This window comes from Grampus griseus (genome assembly GCF_964374135.1).
Source record: "Grampus griseus genome assembly, chromosome: 9".
Lineage (NCBI taxonomy): Eukaryota > Metazoa > Chordata > Mammalia > Artiodactyla > Delphinidae > Grampus > Grampus griseus.
The window spans coordinates 7,006,627-7,025,475 of record NC_139003.1 but is presented as its reverse complement, the minus strand read 5'-3'; the positions used below and the strand labels follow the sequence as shown (position 1 = coordinate 7,025,475).

General features: G+C 44.4%; 1 protein-coding gene across 1 annotated transcript; it reads left to right on the top strand.

The window, feature by feature from the left end:
* Positions 1-946: 946 nt before the first annotated feature.
* ZNF212 (zinc finger protein 212) lies at positions 947-17,256 on the top strand. Its single transcript, XM_082661431.1, has 5 exons — positions 947-1,072; positions 12,301-12,690; positions 12,823-12,949; positions 14,176-14,265; positions 15,069-17,256. Exons 1-5 carry the CDS (start codon positions 1,049-1,051, stop codon positions 15,935-15,937), a joined length of 1,500 nt encoding a protein of 499 aa, XP_082517557.1. The 5' UTR covers positions 947-1,048; the 3' UTR covers positions 15,938-17,256.
* Positions 17,257-18,849: the final 1,593 nt, after the last annotated feature.

The following is an 18,849-nucleotide window of genomic DNA, read 5'->3' as shown; positions in this document are numbered from 1 at the left end:
GATATTTTAGTGAAACATAATTACGATGCAAACTAATGAAAAAAATGAGGCTATTTCAGATAGTGATAAATGCTATGAAAAATTTCGGGCAGGATAACAGGATTGAGTGTTGGGATGGAGGAGGGTGTTGCGCTGTAGACAGGGTGGACAGGGAATGTCTGTCGGAGGAGGTAAGGTCTGAACTGAGCCCTGCACACTAAGAAGGAGCCAGTCACGTGAACATACTTTCCTGCTGATCTTAAGAGTTTAGCTCTCAGGGGAATTGCTTCATGCCTATCATTCGAAGTGGAAATTCATCGCCTGTCTCTATAGAGAAAATGTGGCACAAATTACATAATTACGTTGCATTAGTGTTGTGTGTTGCGTACTCAAATGGTAAGATAACCATGCTTTTCAATCCAAAACGCAGAATGCATGGTTTAACGTGTAGCGTGTGGGCTGGGTATGAAATCAGGGCTATCTTGGATTTTCCAAGGCATGATTACTATCATTGATAAGCTTCAGGGGGTTGGCCTGGGCACCTAACCCACTGCTGATATGAGAAGTGTATTTCTAGTTTCTAAAAAGTGAAATAACAGGTGTACTTTTGGAATAAAACTGCTTGCCATTTGGGACCGTATCTCTTTTCCCCAACCAGATTACACGTTCTTCCCTCAGAGCAAAGTCTGATTTTTATACTTTTTTGAATCCCTCAAAGCACCTACCAGAGTGCTGGGTACGTAGAAGACACAAAAAGGTCCATGGGTTTGCCTTAAATTCCGAACATGCACTTGACTGGGAAGCACCGAGTCCTTTTGTCCCTCTCGGGCTCGGAGTGCCGAGGTGCTGTTCACCCTCCTGCCGCATGGAGGCGCAAAGGGAATGCCGCGCGGTGAGGAGGAGCGGCTGGAGCCGGTATTGGCCCGGGAGGGCCGAACTCCCATAATGCACCTTGTATCAACACGGCGTTGCGGGCAGCTTCGAGGAGGTGCCGGGGGCGCCCAGCGGACCCGCACGCACCCCGAGGCGTATCAGGCGGGGCCCGGGTGTTGGGGGGCGACTGGCAGCCATGGCAGAGTCGGCGCCTGCTCGGGTAAGAGTCCTCCTGGCGCGGACCCGAGGGCGCGTTCGGGACGGCTGAGCCCCGGCCGGGGCGGGGCTTCGAGGTGCGGGGCTGGGCGGCCGTCGTCCGCAGCTGGCGTGGGTCAACGCCGACCTCTCCGCTCAACCCCAGAGTTCTGCCCTCCCCCTGTCGGTTTCCTCCGCGTCGGGCCACAGCCCCAGTGCCACGCGCCTTCGCCGAGAAACTTCTCGGAGGTTTGTTTCATGTTCTTGGATTTGCTACCGTCCCTACACGTTTTCGTCCCGCCCTAAGAGAGCCCGTTTCCAGGCTGGCGAGGGGGCGCGGATTGGAAACCTTGGGTCCCCGTCACTGCCAGTGAACTTGCCCGGTGCTTCGGGGACCCCAGGACTCTGCCTCTCTGCGACCAGCTCGTTCTCGGGCTGATGGGTTTCCCTCGTTTCTTCTGCCGTGCTCTCCTGCTACAGACTCTGCCCTGGGTTGCAGCCGCAGGTTGAAGTCAGGCTGGGCTTCCTCTCCTTGGGACAGGTGTTATCTCACTGTGTAGTTGTTGGCTTTTGTCTGTGAAGCTGTCGATCTCTTTCCCTCTCCCCCTTCCCCAGATGTCCCCATTCAGGGAATGGCAAGACGTGGAGCTTGGGCACGGTGTCGGGAAACTAGGTATCAGCCGTAACTCAGCTCTCAGCTATCCACTTTAGTGATTTTAGGCAACTTTGTTCACTTGAAGCCTCCTTTTCCTTAGCTGTAAGTTGAGAGTGTTGGACTAGTTACTAGACGATCTCTAAGGTTTCTGGCAGCTCTGACACTCTCATATTATTACAAAGTGGTGGTTATTTTAATGATACAGGATGATTTGTTATAGGAAGGGTAGATGGAGTTTAGTTGGGTTTTAGTGCAGCATTTCTCGATCTAGAAACACTTTCAAAATCGTGTGAGACCTTTGTGAAGATAGAGGGCTAAGGAGATCCTGTAGTGAAAACTTGACCATGAGCTGGGTGCATTGTATTTGGTTCTTGTAGGAAGTGGGTAAGAACTAAGAGGGGAAGGATTGGAAGACTTAAAGAACACAGTGTTTGCTTTCAACAAATTATGGAAACAAGACACAGATGTTCATGATAATCACAATATTTACCTCGTTTTGATTCCTTTAAGTTAAGGTGATCCAGTCAAAGACTTGCCTTTTCCCCAAGATCAAATTGTAGTACTAAAGTCGGGCAGGAGGACAAGTTACTAATTTCCAGAGTACTTCTTGACTGGTCAGCGCCGTTACCTACATGTCTACAACAGACCTTGTTAAAAAGAAGTCTTGGGTTTCCCAGGTGCCGCAGTGGTTGAGGGTTCGCCTGCCGATGCAGCAGACGTGGGTTCGTGCCCCGGTCTGGGAAGATCCCATATGCCGCGGAGCGGCTGGGCCCGTGAGCCATGGCCAATGAGCCTGCGCATCCGGAGCCTGTGCTCCGCAACGGGAGAGGCCACAACAGTGAGAAGCCTGCGTACCGCAAAAAAAAAAAAAAAAAAAAAAAAAGAAGAAGTCTTAAAGATCCTCCAAAATCCCCAACTGTCCTTTAAGTAATTCATGGGTCTGTCATTGCAGAACGTATTTAAATTGTCCTTGAGCATATTTCTTTTCTCATCTTGAGATGAAGATTCTGTACCTTTTATTTGACAGTATGGCCAAGTGGGTGCCCTGATGAAAACAACTAAAAATGCTGAGGGGGAAAAACAAATATATTTGAAATGTAGCTAGTAAAGAATACGTGGAGGGGCTTCCCTGGTGGCGCAGTGGTTAAGAATCCGCCTGCCAATGCGGGGGACCCGGGTTCAATACCTGGTCTGGGAAGATCCCACATGCCAGGGAGCAACTAAGCCCGTGCACCACAACTACTGAGCCTGCGTTCTAGAGCCTGCATGCCACAGCTACTGAGCCCAAGTGACGCAACTACTGAGGCCCATGTACCTGGAGCCTGTGTCTGCAACAGGAGAAGCCACTGCAATGAGAAGCCCGTGCACCGCAATGCAGAGTAGCCCCCGCTCACTGCAACTAGAGAAAGGCTACACGCAGCAACGAAGACCCAACACAGCCAAAAATAAATAAATAAAATAAATTAAAAAAAATAAAGAATAAGTGGAGCCCAAAGACTAAGTGGAAAATGGAGTGCTTAAGAGGTAAGCAGAGTTCTGAAGCCAACTTTGAGGGCATTGGCTGAACATTCATCTGTAGTGTTTATGACCTCAAGGGGCCTGGAAAATAGAAGACAAAACTCAGAGCCTACGGTGGGGAGTCTAAGATGCCTCCTACTCCAGTCTCATATAACTGAGACTTCAAAGGGCAACGTTCAGTGTGAACTGGAAGTAAGCTCTTACCCCCAAGGAGTGATTGCAAAGAAAATCATGTCAAACCTTGGTGCTGGGAGATGGGTGCAAGGTGCCCCTTGAAAATTCATGTTGACTCTCAAGTGGGTTTATTGCCTGAATTCACACGACCTTGGTGTCTGGGAAACCTTAAGCCAAGAATTTAGTTTAAAGTAGAGCCTCCAGCCGTCTATAAGAAATAAACACAGATCTCCAGAGGAGTCTACACTTAACTCAGACTTCAGATAATTCTCAGATAAAATGCCAAGAAAAATGAATTCACAATAAAAAGTTATCCAAAAAGCGATGAAAAACTATGAGAAAAAGCCAGTAAAATTAATGGGCAACAAAATTAGACCTTCAGAGATTTCAGATATTGCAATTCCAGAAGAAAAACATATTGGAATTCCAGTAGGAAACACACACACACACGCGCGCGCACACACACATGCACACACACAATCTGCACTGGAGGACATATTTGATGAATATCTAGTGGCTGAGGATATTGTAGGACTGATGCAAATACTAATACTTAGAAGTCCCATAGATCCCAATCAGGATAAACATAAAGAAATCTCTACCTAGACACGTAATAGTGAAAGTACAGAATACAAGGCAGAGAGAATTCTTAAAAGCAGCCAAACAAAAAAGATTAACTTCAAATGAACCATTGTAAGGCTGATGAGGTTCAGCTTCTCAGCAACAGTGGAAGCCAGCCAACAGTAGAATGGTTTCATCAAAGGGCTAAAAGAAAATAACTATGTAATCCCATATTTTAAAACTATGCAAAAGTACCTTTCAAAAAAAAAAGGTAAAATAAAATATTTTCAGACAAATTAAAACTGACAATTTGTTACCAATATACTTTTTTTTTTCATTTTAACATCTTTATTGGAGTATAATTGCTTTACAATGGTATGTTAGTTTCAGCTTCACAACAAAATGAATCAGTTATATATATACATATGTTCCCATATCTCTTCCCGCTTGCGTCTCCCTCACCAATATACTCTTATTAAAGGAAGTTCTAAAGGATATACTTCAGGTACAAGGAAAATTATCTTAAGTGGAAAGTGAAAGTGTAAGAAAGTATGATGATCCATTAAAATGGGTAAATCTAAACAACTATTGACTGAATAAAACAGTAATAATCTCTTGTGGGTTAAAACCAAAGGCAGAATTAAAATACATGGCAGCATTGATGTAAACGTTAGGAAGAGATGATCAGAATTCAGATATTTAAAGGTCTTTGTAAGTAATTTCTAGGATGGTTGCTAAAAGACTAGAAATTGGCTGTATAACTTACAATTTAAAAGGGGGGATAATAGAATAAGAAAAAATTATCTAAAAGAAGGCAAGAAAGAAGATGGGATAAATAGCACAAAAAAGGTAAAAATAAATAAAAATAGGTCAACAATTACAGTAAATGTAAATGGACTAAATGTTCTAGTTAAAAGGCAAAGATTGATAGGATTGGTTAAAGTTCAGCAAATGGCTTATAAGAGATACAACTGAAAGATAAAGCTATAGAAATGGTTGAATATAACAGGATATGAAAACATGTATCAGGCTAATACTAATCAAAAGAAAAATGGCTTAACTGTATTAATATTGCTAGAGATAGACGGCTACTACTACTTTTATAATAGTAAAAGACTCAATTTACTAGGCTGATAGGACATTTCTAATCTTATGTGCACCTAATTATACTGTCTCAAAATATATAAAACAAAAATTGATAGAACTACAAGGAAAATCCATTATCATAGTAGAAATTTTAACACAACCTTAGTATTTTATCAAGCAGAGAAAAACTAGTAAGGGTGTAGTGCATTCAACAGAACTTTCTGAGATGATGGAAATATTCTCTCTGTCCTGTTCAATGTAGTAGCTACAAAGTACATGTGGCTATTTGAGCACTTGCAATGTGGCTCAATAGCTGAGGAACTGAATTTTTAATTTAATTTTAATTAATTTAAATTTAAGCATCCACATGTTTCTAGTGGCTGTTATATTGGACAGCACAGATATAGAGGATAATACTAATTTTTTTATCCACATATCAATATATAATTTCAACGTTCAGAGAGATTAGTGAAAAAAGAGAGAAGGCAAAAATACCCCATTAGAAATGAAAGTGTGTTCTGGTGGCTGATGCTGACTGTAGACCAGGACCTTAGGTAGGGTTGTTGAACAGAACATCACCATCACCACCACCAACATCCCTCTCCATGTGGCTTGGGATTCTTCAGGCGATTCCAGCACCTACATGCCTATGATTTGCTCTGCTTGACATGGAGTGGGGCAGACACAAACTGTCCCTGACAAACCCTCCTTTAATTGCAGATTCGTGAACAAAATAGATGTTGTTGTCTTAAGCCACAAAATTTGGGATTATTTATGATATAGCAATTGATGATTGGAACAGATACCTATGGAATATATTTAAATACCAAAAGGTGTTAAAAAATACCTTACAAAAGGAGTATATACTGTGTGTGTGAATTGAAACATTTTATCCTAAAGATGTCACTTCTCAAATTTATCTATGGACTTGATGCAGTGCCAAACAAAATCTCTAAAGATATTTTTATGAAACCTTTCGAGCTTGTAAACTATCAACAGGCCAAAATTAGTCAAGATACTCCTGTAAAATAAGGAGGTGGGACTTGTATCAATAATTATCAAAAAGCTGTGGTCATTAAGATGGTAATTTTGGTAAAGCAGTAGAAAAATTGACCCATAGAACAGAACAGAGATGCCAGAAACAGACTGACTGTATGTATGAAAACTTGATTTATGACAGAGATAGCATTAAAAATTAGTGGGTAGGGCTTCCCTGGTGGCGCAGTGGTTGAGAGTCCGCCTGCCAATGCAGGGGACACGGGTTCGTGCCCCGGTCCGGGAAGATCCCACATGCCGCGGAGCAGCTGGGCCCGTGAGCCATGGCTGCTGAGCCTGTGCGTCCGGAGCCTGTGCTCCGCAACGGGAGAGGCCACAACAGTGAGAGGCCCGCGTACCGCAAAAAAAAAAAAAAAAAAAAATTAGTGGGTAAATGATGGATTTTTCATTATATAGTATTAGATCTATTTATTGACTTTCATATGAAAATCAAAGCTTGCACTGTACACAAATACTGTCTCAGTTCTAGTTGAGATAAATGCTTAAATGTGAAAGTCAAAACTATCAAGTGTTTAGAAGACAGTATTGTGGGATATAGATTTTTTTTTTTACACCTGACACAAAAGTTCAAACCACAAAAGAATTAATACTGATAAAACTCAACTACGTTAAAACTAAGGACTTTTAATCAAATGATAATAAAGAGAATTTTAAAATGAGGCACAAATAAGGGAAGTTATTTGTAACACATATGACTGATAAAGATTAGTATACAGAATTTACAGAGAAATTGTATGAGACAACCTCATAGATCCTATGAGAAGTCAGATAACCCAAAAGATAAATGGATTAAAGATTTCAGTCAGAGGAAGTTTGAATGGCCAATAAACATAAAAAAGATGCTTATCCCTTGTTAAAAATCAAGGAAAATGCAGGTTAAAACCATGATGAGGTATCATTTCAGATCTACTAGAGGGATGCAAATTTTAGTTTGACAGTAACAAATGTTGATGAAGCTGTGGAACAGCCAGAATACTTACAGACTTCTGACAAGAATGAAATTGGTATGACTGCTTTGGAAAACATTTGACATTATCTGCTTAAGTTCAGGATGTGTATATACCCTATGAGCCAACAATTCCCCTCCTAGGACTATACCCTTGGGAAACTTGCCCATGTCCACTAGAAGCCAGACACAATTCTATTTATCATAGCACTGCTTGTAATGACAGAGATGGGGAAACATCAATAGTGGAATAGAAAAATAAACTGTGGTATAGTCACACGATGGAATATTATACAGCAATGAAAATGAATTAATTAAAGCCACCTGCAACAACAAGCTATTCCCAGGAGTTGTAGAAGAGTGACTTGTTCATATAAAATCCTAAAACATGCAAAATTTAAAGAATATATATTTTTTGGAAACAAACGTAAAAAAAAACAAACATGAAAAAGGGCAGTTAATAGTAAAAACCAAATTTGGGATAGTAGTTACTTCAGAGAGTTGCACAAAGGACTGTAAAGGTGATATATATAAAACACACACACACACACACACACACACACACACACACACACACACACACACACAGGCATACCTCATTGTATTGTGCTTTGCTTTATTGCACTTGGTAGATACTGTGTTTCTTACAAACTGAAGGTTTGTGGCAACTCTGTGTTGAGCAAGTCTGTCATCGACCATTTTTCCAACGTGTTTGCTCACTTTGTGTCTCTGTGTCACATTTTGGTAATTCTCAAAATATTTTGAACTTTTTCATTGTTTTTATATTTGTTATGGTGAACTTTGATGTTAATATTACAGAAAGAAGGCTCAGATGATGGTCAGCATTATTTACCTGAAAAAATTTAATTTTTTAATTAAGGTATATACTTTTTTTAGATGTAATGCCATTGCATTAGACTACAGAACAGTGTAAACATAACTTTTTCTATGTACTAGAAAACCAAAAAATTCATGTGACTTGCTTAATTGTGATACTTGCTTTAAGAACCCACAGTATTCTCCGAGGTATGCTGTGTGCATGTGTATATGTGTGTGTATATACATATATATTTAATTTTAATTAATTAATTTTTTAAACTGAGTGGTGGTTACATGGAGATTTGTTGTCACTACTTTATATATTTTATGTATTATGTAAATATTCTTTTTTAAACTATTCAGTAAGTCATGGTATCTCAGAAGTGACCTTAAATATCATCTAGTCCAGCTTAAGCAAGTATCACTTTAGAGCGTTATTTAATTGTTCAGTGTTTTACTCAAGCAGACTGTAGGTGTCTAAACAACAGGGGCTGTGTCTTGTACTTAATGGGTTTCAGACCATGGCTGCAGGCCCAATGTATGATACATGATCTGACACTATGATACAATATGCAAGCAGGACTGTCCCAGAAAATCTAGAAATACAGTTAGTGTAAGTATACTTTTAAAAAATTTCTCACTACCTTCAGGAATTTTCTTATATATGGAACTTAAGAAAAAAATTATGGAGGAATACGTGTTTATTGAAAAAGTCAAACAAGCAATAGTTTATAATCAAAGATTAAAATTCCTCTCTCTCATATCCTGAGACTGACTCATGTTAGTATAGTTTGGTGAATACCTTCCCAAACCTTTCTGTGTGTGGAAACATATACACGTATCTTTTCTCTTCTTTAGGAAAATGAAGTCAGAATGAATATGTTTCCCTAAAAGTTGACAGCCTATCAATGTATGATGAACAGTCTTCCAAACCATACATATAGATCTAACTCATTCTTTTTAACAGTTGTATAACATCATCTTTGGTCGTGCCATAATTTATTTAACCATCCTCTTATTAATAGACATCTAGAGGGAGTTCCCTTGTGGTCCAGTGGTTAGGACTTGGTGCTTTCACTGCCATGGCCCGAGTTTAATCCCTGGTTGGGGAACTAAGGTACCGCAAGCCACGCGGTGTGGCCAAAAAAAATATTAGACATCTAGATTATTTCCAAGTTTTGGCTATTCCAGAGAATGTTGCCAGTAATCATCTTTGTATGTATGTCACTAAACAGTAATGCCATTTATTTTTGAAGATTCCCATAGCGGTACTACTAGGTGAAAGGGTTTTTAATAACTTCCTGGATATTTTCTTTCCTCAAAGTTTGTAGTATTTTTCATTCCTTCCAGGAGTGTTATGGAAGTGCCAGTTTTACCACGTCATAGTCAGCTCTGAATGTTGTTTCTGCCCCTTTCTTTCATATTTCTCAACCTCGTGGGTGAAAAGTGGTTTCACTTGGTTGTATGTGCATTCATGACTGCTAATGTGGCTGTCTTTTCATTGGCTTATTGACCACCTGCATTTCCACTTTCGCAAATTATTTATAGTTGCAGTTTTATCTTTGGGTTGTTTATCTTTCCTTTGCGCTTCATATCCTGTTTTCAGATATTCTCTCCCAGTTTGTTTTTAGACTTTGTTTATGGTATCTTTTATAATAGCTAATATTTTCTCCTTAACGTTCTGAGTGTTGCTTACTGAGATATAATTTACATACAGTAAAATTTACTCCTTCGGCATAACTGTAGTTAAGTGAGTTTTGAAAAACGTGTAGCCATCATATTACCAAGTTATAGAATATTGTCATCATCCCAGAAATTACCCCTAAGTAATTAATTTCCCCCAATCCCCGCCTCTGGCAACCACTGATCTCTGTTTTGTGTCTATAGTTTTCCCTTTTCCTCAGTGTCACGTAAATGGAATACAGTATGTAGCATTTTGTGTCTGGCTTCTTTCACGTAGCCTAGTGATTTTGGTATTTACCCATGTTGTTACAAGTCTCAATAATTTGTTCCTTTTCATTGCTGAGGAGTATTCTGATATACGATATGTCTTTCCTAGGGCTGCTGTAAAAAAATCCCACCAACTAGGTGGCTTAACCAAAAAATTTATTGTCTCACAGTTGCAGAGGCTAGAAGTCTGCAATCAGGGTGTCCACCGGGTTGGTTCCTTATGAGGACTGTGAGGGAGAGTCTGTTCCATGCCTCTCCCCCAGCTTCTGGTGGTGCCAGGTGTTTCCTTGGCTTGTTGCCGCATAACTCCAACCTCTGCCTCCACTTTCACGTGGTTGTCTTCTCCTTGTATGTGCCTTCACATTGTCTCTTCTCTCTCTGTGTGTTTGTCTCTGTCCGTATTCCTCCTTCTTTACTAGGACACCAGTCACATTGGATTAGAGCCCACTGTCATGACCTCATTTTAACCTGATTACTCGGTAAAGACTATCTCCAAGTAAAATCACATTGTGAGGTACTAGGGGTTAGGACGTCCACATACCTTTTTGGGGAGACACAATTGAACCCATAACATACGAATGGACACAGTTTGTTTGTTTATCCATTCACCAGTTGATGGACATTCAAATTGTTTCTGTCATGATAGATAATTTAAAACAAAAGAAAAGAGGAACCTTGGCTTGCCTGCTCTTTTTAGCCTTTGACTATGTGGAAGAGGAGAGATGTTATTTCTCTGCTCAGATCCCAACCCACCTTCCTGTTTGGAAAAAGTGCTAGAAAGCAACACAGTGCTGGCCACAGAAAGGAAAGAGGAGATTCCAAAAAACTAGAGACTTAGAGACTTAAAGTTAAAAGCAGAACATGTGATGAAATGAATTTACCCAGTAATCTAAGTTTTTTGTTTCATTTGTATTTTTCTTTTACATTAAACTTTTCTTTAAATCTTTTTTAAGGGGGATATTTAAGCTTTTGACTGTATGCTCAATAATGAACTGAGTTGGTTAACTGGAGTAGGTCATGGCCAAACTTAAGAGTTCAGTTCTGTGCCGGTTGGTTTCATCTTGTCCCCTCTTTCTCCAGACCATAAGCTCTGGCCCTAGCAGTTCTTTCAAAGATATTTCCTTTCAGTGCCTTGTTCTCAGTGTCCTCATTATGGTTAGAGAAGCAGCCTTGAATCAAGTGTATGCTGTTACACTTGAGAATATGAAGTTTCAGGGGTTTAGGACTGAAATGAACATGCAGTGAGACAGTGAGGGCAAGAGGCAGTTCAGGAAGACTTCCCAGGTGTTGGTTTTAGTAATTTTGAGGTTCAGCCACAGTGATTTTTCTACTATCTGGGACAGACCATAAAAATGTGAAGTCTAAGGACAATGTCCGAGGACTTAGTCAAGTCATTTAAGTAAATGTTTATGAAGGATTTAGTAGGTGTTTTCACTATACTAGTTGCTAGGGTGCAAAGATGAATGAGGTGAGTCTTGTAGGTCCTGCTAAGGAATTTTGTCTTGATTGTGGGGAGCCACTGAAAGGTTTTTAGCAGGGCTGACGTGATCAGCTACAAATCAAGAAGGAATGTGAAGTTGAGTGTGGATGTAAGTTACATCATTTATCATAGCAAAGTGTTAGAAATAGTCCAAAATATCAAGTAGAAAGAAATGGGCTTAAAAACTGAATACTGATGCAGGGAAGTCTTACGGAATATGCTGACAGTGAAACACAGGTAACAAAACATGTACAATATGATTGCAGTTTTGTTGAAAAAGAAATAAGTTAAAAGATGAAAAAAACTTATAGGAAATACACCAAAATTCCAAGCTTATTTCTGGACGGTGGTATTTTACATACATTTTTCTTTCTTTCTTCTTTTCAGCGTTTTCTTGTTACAGGATAGATGTATAGTTTGCAGTATCAGAATGTAAAAGCACCTGCTTTTTATTTTTATATGTTTTTCATGCTTTTATTAGTTTACTGCGTGGTATATGCCTCTTAATCTTTTTTTTTAAATAAATTTATTTATTTATTTTTGGCTGTGTTGGGTCTTCGTTGCTGTGCGCGGCCTTTCTCTAGTTGCAGTGATCGGGACTACTCTTTGTTGCGGTGCGTGGGCTTCTTATCGTCGTGGCTTCTCTTGTTGTGGAGCACGGGCTCTAGGCGCGCAGGCTTCAGTAGCTGTGGCACACGGGCTCAGTAGTTGTAGCTTGCGGGCTCTAGAGCGCAGGCTCAGTAGTTGTGGCACATGGGCTTAGTTGCTCCGTGGCATGTGAGATCTTCCCCGGGCCAGGGCTCGAACCTGTGTCCCCTGCATTGGCAGGCGGATTCTTAACCACTGCACCACCAGGGAAGCCCCGCACATGCTTTTTAAATTGAAAAGAAAGAAAAGAAGTAGAAACTAGGTGCTGTAAGCGCTCCTGGACCCACTGGACCCATTGTGTTTTTTCACCTGTTGTTTGGAAGTGACACTGACTGCCTGACGCCGTATCTGGTTCTTCAGCACAGGAGGAAGCGCCGCTCCACCCCTTTGACTTCCTCCACGCTGCCCCCACAAGCACCAGAGGAAAGCTCCTATTTGCAGACCACAGATATCTCACTCTGGACAGTGGTGGCCGCTATTCAAGCTGTGGAGAAGAAGATGGAGTCCCAGGCTGCCCGACTGCAGAGCCTGGAGGGCCGGACGGGGACGGCTGAGAAGAAGCTGGCCGACTGTGAGAAGACGGCCGTGGAGTTGGGGAACCAGCTGGAGGGCAAGTGGGCGGTGCTGGGGACCCTGCTGCAGGAGTACGGGCTGCTGCAGAGGCGGCTGGAGAACGTGGAGAACCTGCTGAGGAACAGGAACTTCTGGGTCCTGCGGCTGCCCCCGGGCAGCAAGGGCGAGGCCCCCAAGGTAAGCCTTGAGGGTTGAGAGTCAGACCAGAGGGGGTGGGCCCAGCCCTTTGTTAGTGAAGATTCTCAGTGGCTGGCTTTTCCTTTGTGGCTTTGGTAGGAGACACTCACTATGTGACATTTGTGATTTCAGGTGTCCAGGTCACTTGAAAATGATGGAGTCTGTTTTTCAGAGCAGGAGTGGGAGAACCTGGAGGGCTGGCAGAAGGAGCTGTACACAAATGCGATGAAAAGCAGCTATGAGACTCTGGTCTCTCTAAGTAAGTAGCAGAGTTTTCTCCCTAGAATTTGCTCTCAGGCATCCTACAATTCTTGGCCAAGTAGCTTGTGACCCAGGCTGCATCTGTGATTCTAGTGGGCTGTGGATCCTCTCTTGGCCTCAGCCAGGCTGAGAAATGGGAGTCTCCAGGCCCTCAATTTATGAAGACTTTCGGAAAGGTCTTGGTGTTGTGCATTTTGTATTTCTTCCCTGTGCTCATGTAGTCGGTTCACCGCTGTGGCCTCTCCCGTTGCGGAGCACAGGCTCCGGACGCGCAGGCTCAGCGGCCATGGCTCACGGGCCCAGCCGCTCCACGACACGTGGGATCCTCCCGGACCGGGGCACGAACCCGTGTCCCCTGCAGCGGCAGGCGGACTCTCAACCACTGCGCCACCAGGGAAGCCCCCAGTCAGTTCTAGATAATGTTTACTAATAGATAAGATGTCATCATGTGCCTTAGGGTTTAACACGGCTAGGGTTCCTCATGCTGCATTTAATACTTAGGACTGCTTGACAGGAAATCCTTTGTTGCCTGGGATGGGCAGACAGCATGGGCTCACCAAACACTGTTTCTTGGCGTTTACCTGGAATTACAGATGGTCCTTGTGGTCCCAGTGTTCATTTTGTGTTGATGAAAAGTGCCGATTGATAGATGTACATCTTTATATGTAAAATATAGGCTATTACGTAATAAATGCATTTTGTTTGGTTGACAAAATCTTTTAGAACCTAGGTCCGTGGAGGCATGTCAAGAAGGCCAGCGTGCCTGGAGCGAAGTGGAGGGGGAGGGGAGTAGCAAATAGGTCAGAGATGGGACTGTGTGACCTCGACTGGCTCACGTGTTCTGCTAGTGGCTGTTTCCTTGTCTGTCATAGTGGGGGATAGCGGTGCTGACCTTACCTTGCAGTGCTGTAGCCCAGATGAAGTTAGATACCCGGAGAGGAGCCCATGTCCGTGGGTGGCAATGGTGGTGTTGGAAGGAAAGCAGTGGGCTCTGAAGCCTGACCACCTGTGCCTCAAACGGCTGAGAAGGGGCACTGAAGGCAGCAGTTAGCTGAATGGATCACTCGAATTGGCCATAATTTTCTAATTGTCCCTAACTGCTAAGGGAAAGTGACTTTGAATCTTTCGAAGTTTTAATATCAGCTCCTTGACATTGGTCACCTTGTTCATCGGCAAATGACCAGTACTGTCTCCTGGGCTCACACTGTGCCGTTTCCAACCCAGAGGTGCTTGGCCAGCCAGAAGGAGAAGCGGAGTTGGGTACAGAGATGCTGGGTGACTTGGAGGAGGAAGACGCTCGTGGTGTCCACCCAGGTGAGTGGCTCCAGAACACTCCACCCCAGGCCCGCTCCCTGCAGCCTGTGGTGAGCTGCCCCACTGCTAAACGGCCAGACACTGATTGTTAGTAACCTCACCCGGCATTTAGTTGTTCTAAAGTCCTTCATGATTATCATCAGCTCACCTATTATATGTGTATCTTACCTCCTTAACTGCTGTGTGGAGTCCCTAAGGTTCACGGCCGTGTCACACTTCTGTATGCCCTGCAGACAGTGTAGAGTGTCTAACAGGCCTTAGTCAAAACCCACTGGAGATTGAGAATAGGGTTGGTCAGACCTTCAGGAGTGAAGCTAACTGGGTAAGGGGCAGGAGAAACCGTTGTAAACCAGGTAATTTGGGGAGAATATGCAGGAAGAACAGAGCTGGATGCGTGAATTTTTAAGCTATAGGTTCGGTTGTTTGGTTTTTTTTCAATTATTCACATGTATTATTTTAACACTCTGTAACACTTAAATTAGCTTAGGTGTTACCTATGTATACTTTACCATTTTCCACAGAGTTGAATACAAATTTGTGGACAAGCTTAGAGGATTTATAACACTGTTCTGTAAGAATAACATATTCGGATTTCCGATCAGTATGTCTCTACCTGAGTATAGGTTACTTTTTCAGGTCTTGCAGCCCAGTCTGTCTCATCCTCTTCCAAATTATCCTGATTCCCTTGATCCTGGGGTACTTTGATTTGAGCCCTTCTGAAATTCACAGATGTTTGTTCAGCTCTGAAAAAACCAAAGGTGCTAGAATGTGATCTTTTTTGTGGCTCTTCTTTGTCTTGGCAGTGGAAGGGGTTATGATCAAGCAGGAGATACAGTACACGCAGGACGGCTCTGCGGAACTTCCTGGAGAGTTCTCGGGCATTGCCGAAGAGCACGCTTTCCTGAGCCCAGAGCAGCCTGAGCTCTGGGATGGTCAGGGACGTTCTGTCCTCTTGGAATCAGGTCCCGGGGACACTAATCCAGAGGAGCCCATTGAGGGCAGTAGAGACCCTGGCAGTGGCAGAACTCTGGGCTGCCCCCCGAAGCAGAAGTCTACCAGGCAGCTGCAGCTGGGTCAGCAGCGTGGGCAGGGCCTGAAGCTGAAAAGGGACACTGCTGGCCCCTACGAATGTTCCGAGTGCGAGGCCATCTTCCGCTGTAAGCAGCAGCTGGCCGCACATCTGCGGACCCACTCAGGATGGGAGCCTTACACGGCCTCGGAGCCAGAGGAGAGCCTTCGGCCCCGGCCCCGGCCCCAGCTTAAGCCCCAGCCCCGGAAGGCGAAGCTGCACCAGTGTGATGTGTGCACAAGGAGCTTCAGCTGCAGGGTGAGCCTGCTGACCCACCAGCGCTGCCACCTGCAGGAGGGGCCCGGTGCCGGCCGCCGGGTCCAGGAGCGGTTCTCACCCAACAGCCTGGTCGCCCTGCCCGGCCACATCCCTTGGAGGAAAAGCCGGAGCGCCCTCATCTGTGGTTACTGCGGCAAGAGCTTCAGCCACCCGTCCGACCTGGTGCGGCACCAGCGCATCCACACGGGCGAGCGGCCCTACAGCTGCCCTGAGTGTGAGAAGAGCTTTGTCCAGAAGCAGCACCTCCTGCAGCACCAGAAGATCCACCAGCGGGAGCGGGGCGGGCCAGCCCTGGAGCCCGGAAGGCCCAACGGCCTGCTTTAGGGGTGCCGGCCCCTCGCCCGACTGGGGGAGGCGGAGGGGGCTGGCACTGTCCCCCCGAAGAGACAGTGTAGCGTCAGGGACTGACTTCTTTCTGAGGGGAGTCACTTTGATTTGCTTTCCCTTGACCAGGCGCCAGGCCGAGCCCAAAGGCTGCCCTGAAAACCACGGAAGAGGAGGAGTCGGGGCCAGGCCTCTCCTGCTGTCTTCACCCTGCTGCCGAGTTTGCCATCTCTGTGGCACCGTCAAGTCTCTGCTTTTCCCATCCGAGTTGATAGTCGTGGGCTGGGGTTGGCTCTCTGAGCCTGCAGGGCTGGTGGCCTGTTCCAGGGCCCGTCCCGGCATTCAGGTCTTCCCGAGGGTTGAGTCGGGCCAAAGGAGCGAGCAGACACGTGGAAGCCCTCTAGCTGCTCTTCTTTTGTCATCTCCTTGTTAATAACAGGTAGAAGAAATAATTTAAATGAACTGCTTACCGTGCTCTGAAGACCCTTTTTTTTTGGAATTAGATTTTAGTTGGTTAAAGAAAAAGTCTGACAATTTTTAGATTTCCAGAGTTGTAGAAGTTGTTCCTAACATGGGGACTGGGCCTGCCCTCTGGGAGGGGATCACTTATGGGGCTCTTTTAGCCCACCCACATTTAGTCAGGGCCGTAGTGCTGGGCTCCCTCTTGTGCGGGTGCTTGGCACTCCGGAATAGGGCTACCTGACCGAGAGGAGGAGAGTAGTAGGGTCAGACCCCAGAACCCCTGCTGGGAATGAAGGGTCCTGTAAAGGAGCTGAGGTACGGTCCTGCTTCTCTGAGTTTGGGTTTCTCTCTGCTCTTCCATCCCATCCTTGCTGCGTTTCTGCAGCCTCCCAGCATAGAAGACTACTTTTTACTTAAGGTTGTTCAGCTTATACCAGTGGTTACTTGAGTTGGTTTTTATTATACCAGTTGTTTCTTGAGGTTGTTCAGATCACACACTTTCCACAGTAGCTCTGGGATTGACTATTCCTGAAATGGTGGAAAAAAAGCACACAGATGCCCATCTCTCAGGAGTGTTGAATGCCTGCCCCACTGTTGTTTGGGGAGATGAGAGTGGGCTCCTGGGTCCTATGTGAATGTCCCGTTTGATGTTTGCAGTTGCCTAGAATAAAACTTAACTACTAGCCAAAAAAAAAAAAAAAAACCCACAAAACTCCTGTTTGATGTTTTTCTCCATTTGTCAAGAATACCCTCCTGGGGCCAAGATGGAGGCGGTGCCTGACCTGGAGCAGTGCCAGAGACCTGATGGCATAGCCTGACCTGCATCCTTCCTTAAACCTAGGGAGATGAGAAGAGGCGTGTATGGGAATACTCACCAACACCTGTGGTGGCCGAGGGCTGCAGGCAGTCTGAGCATCTGAACGTTGGGAGGTAGAGAGGGCAGGTGAGACACGGTGGGTGCACCAGGAGTCCTGGGGAGCACTTAGGGGTATTGGCTTAGCTACACATGTGGCCGTGTGGGTCCATCTTAAACATGGTGCTGAGTGGCAAATGTAAGAAGTTGAATGAGATCTATAACACAATACCATTGCTGTAAATTAAAAACATGTACACAAAACAAATCACTTGGTAAGAACACATAGAAGCGAAAAGTTACATACAGGCATTATGGTTGCCCATGGGAGGAATGAGTGGGATATGGGGTTGAGAAGAAACTAAATAAATAGATTAAAATGAGCTTGGTCGCTGTAAGGTAAGGGATTATCTTGGTGTAGAAACGGAATGTGGAGGGAAGCTGTCGTAGGGCAGCGCCGTGAGAGGTGCTCAGCTTCATTGTATGGAGGAAAACGTCTGGAGCGTCTCTCCTAAATCCCTTCTCCAGTCTCCTGCCTGCGGGTTTTTGCATTAGACATACCCCCTATCCCATCCTTGACTATTCTTAGCTCCCAGTGAGTGCTTTAATGTGACCAGCCTTTGCCTCGCATCATGGGGAGAAAAAGTACAAGATAGGCTCCTATTTCTCCAGCAAAGTTAGGTGGTTCTTGAGGCAGGGAAATGATTGTCTTAATCCGTCAGACTAGTGTGATAATGGCTAATGTTTACTGAGCACTCATGTGCTAGTCACTGTTCTAAGTTCTTCACATAAAAGTGAACTTAATCCTCACAAGACCCTATGTGGTGGGTACGATTATTACCCCATTTCCCACGTGAGATGCGGGAAGAGACCTGAAAGGTGATGCAGAAGCAGAGGTGGCTGTGAACCAGGCCATCTTGCTTCAGTGCTCACACACTCCACCACAGGCTCTGTTGCTTCTGGCTGGCCACGATTAAGGACCTCGTGTCTGGGTTGGATTCTAAGTCCTTGTTACCCAAAGTGTGGTCTCTGCACCAGAAGCATTGGCACCCCCTGGGAGCTTGGTAGAAGGGCAGGCTCTGAGACTCACTGAATCAGAATCTGCATTTTAACAGGATCTCCAGGTCATGCTCTGCACACAGAATACACTGTTTTAAGTGATACAAAAAATCTTGGCCTGCTTCAACTGTCCTTCATTGAAAGTCTGCTCTGCTGGGTGATGAGAAGGAAACAGACTGTGCAACTGCCTGAAGGACAGGGATGATCAAGTTAGATTAAATCAGCATATAGTGAAGAGTGAAATGCCAAACATCAGAGACTCATCTGTCCAATCTTCTCCTTCCTATTCCACCAGGTAAGGGCCTAATCATCGCCCACCTACTTTTCACTCAGTAACCTAACTGGTCTCCTACCCTTAATCACGTCCTTTTTGCTACCAGGGTTATTGTCCTGGAACACAGATTGGACATGGGCTTTCCTCAAAGCCTTGCAGTGCACTGACGCTACTGATGAAGAGCAAGCTTTTTTTTTTTTTTTTTTTTTGCGGTATGTGGGCCTCTCACTGTTGTGGCCTCTCCCGTTGCGGAGCACAGGCTCT

Excerpts from the sequence above, each read along its gene's own strand:
- ZNF212 (XM_082661431.1), top strand. The coding sequence starts at position 1,049 with ATGGCAGAGTCGGCGCCTGCTCGG. Across the intron at positions 1,073-12,300 it reads CAGAGTCGGCGCCTGCTCGG|CACAGGAGGAAGCGCCGCTC; the intron begins GTAAGAGTCCTC and ends CTGGTTCTTCAG. Across the intron at positions 12,950-14,175 it reads TGAGACTCTGGTCTCTCTAA|AGGTGCTTGGCCAGCCAGAA; the intron begins GTAAGTAGCAGA and ends TTTCCAACCCAG.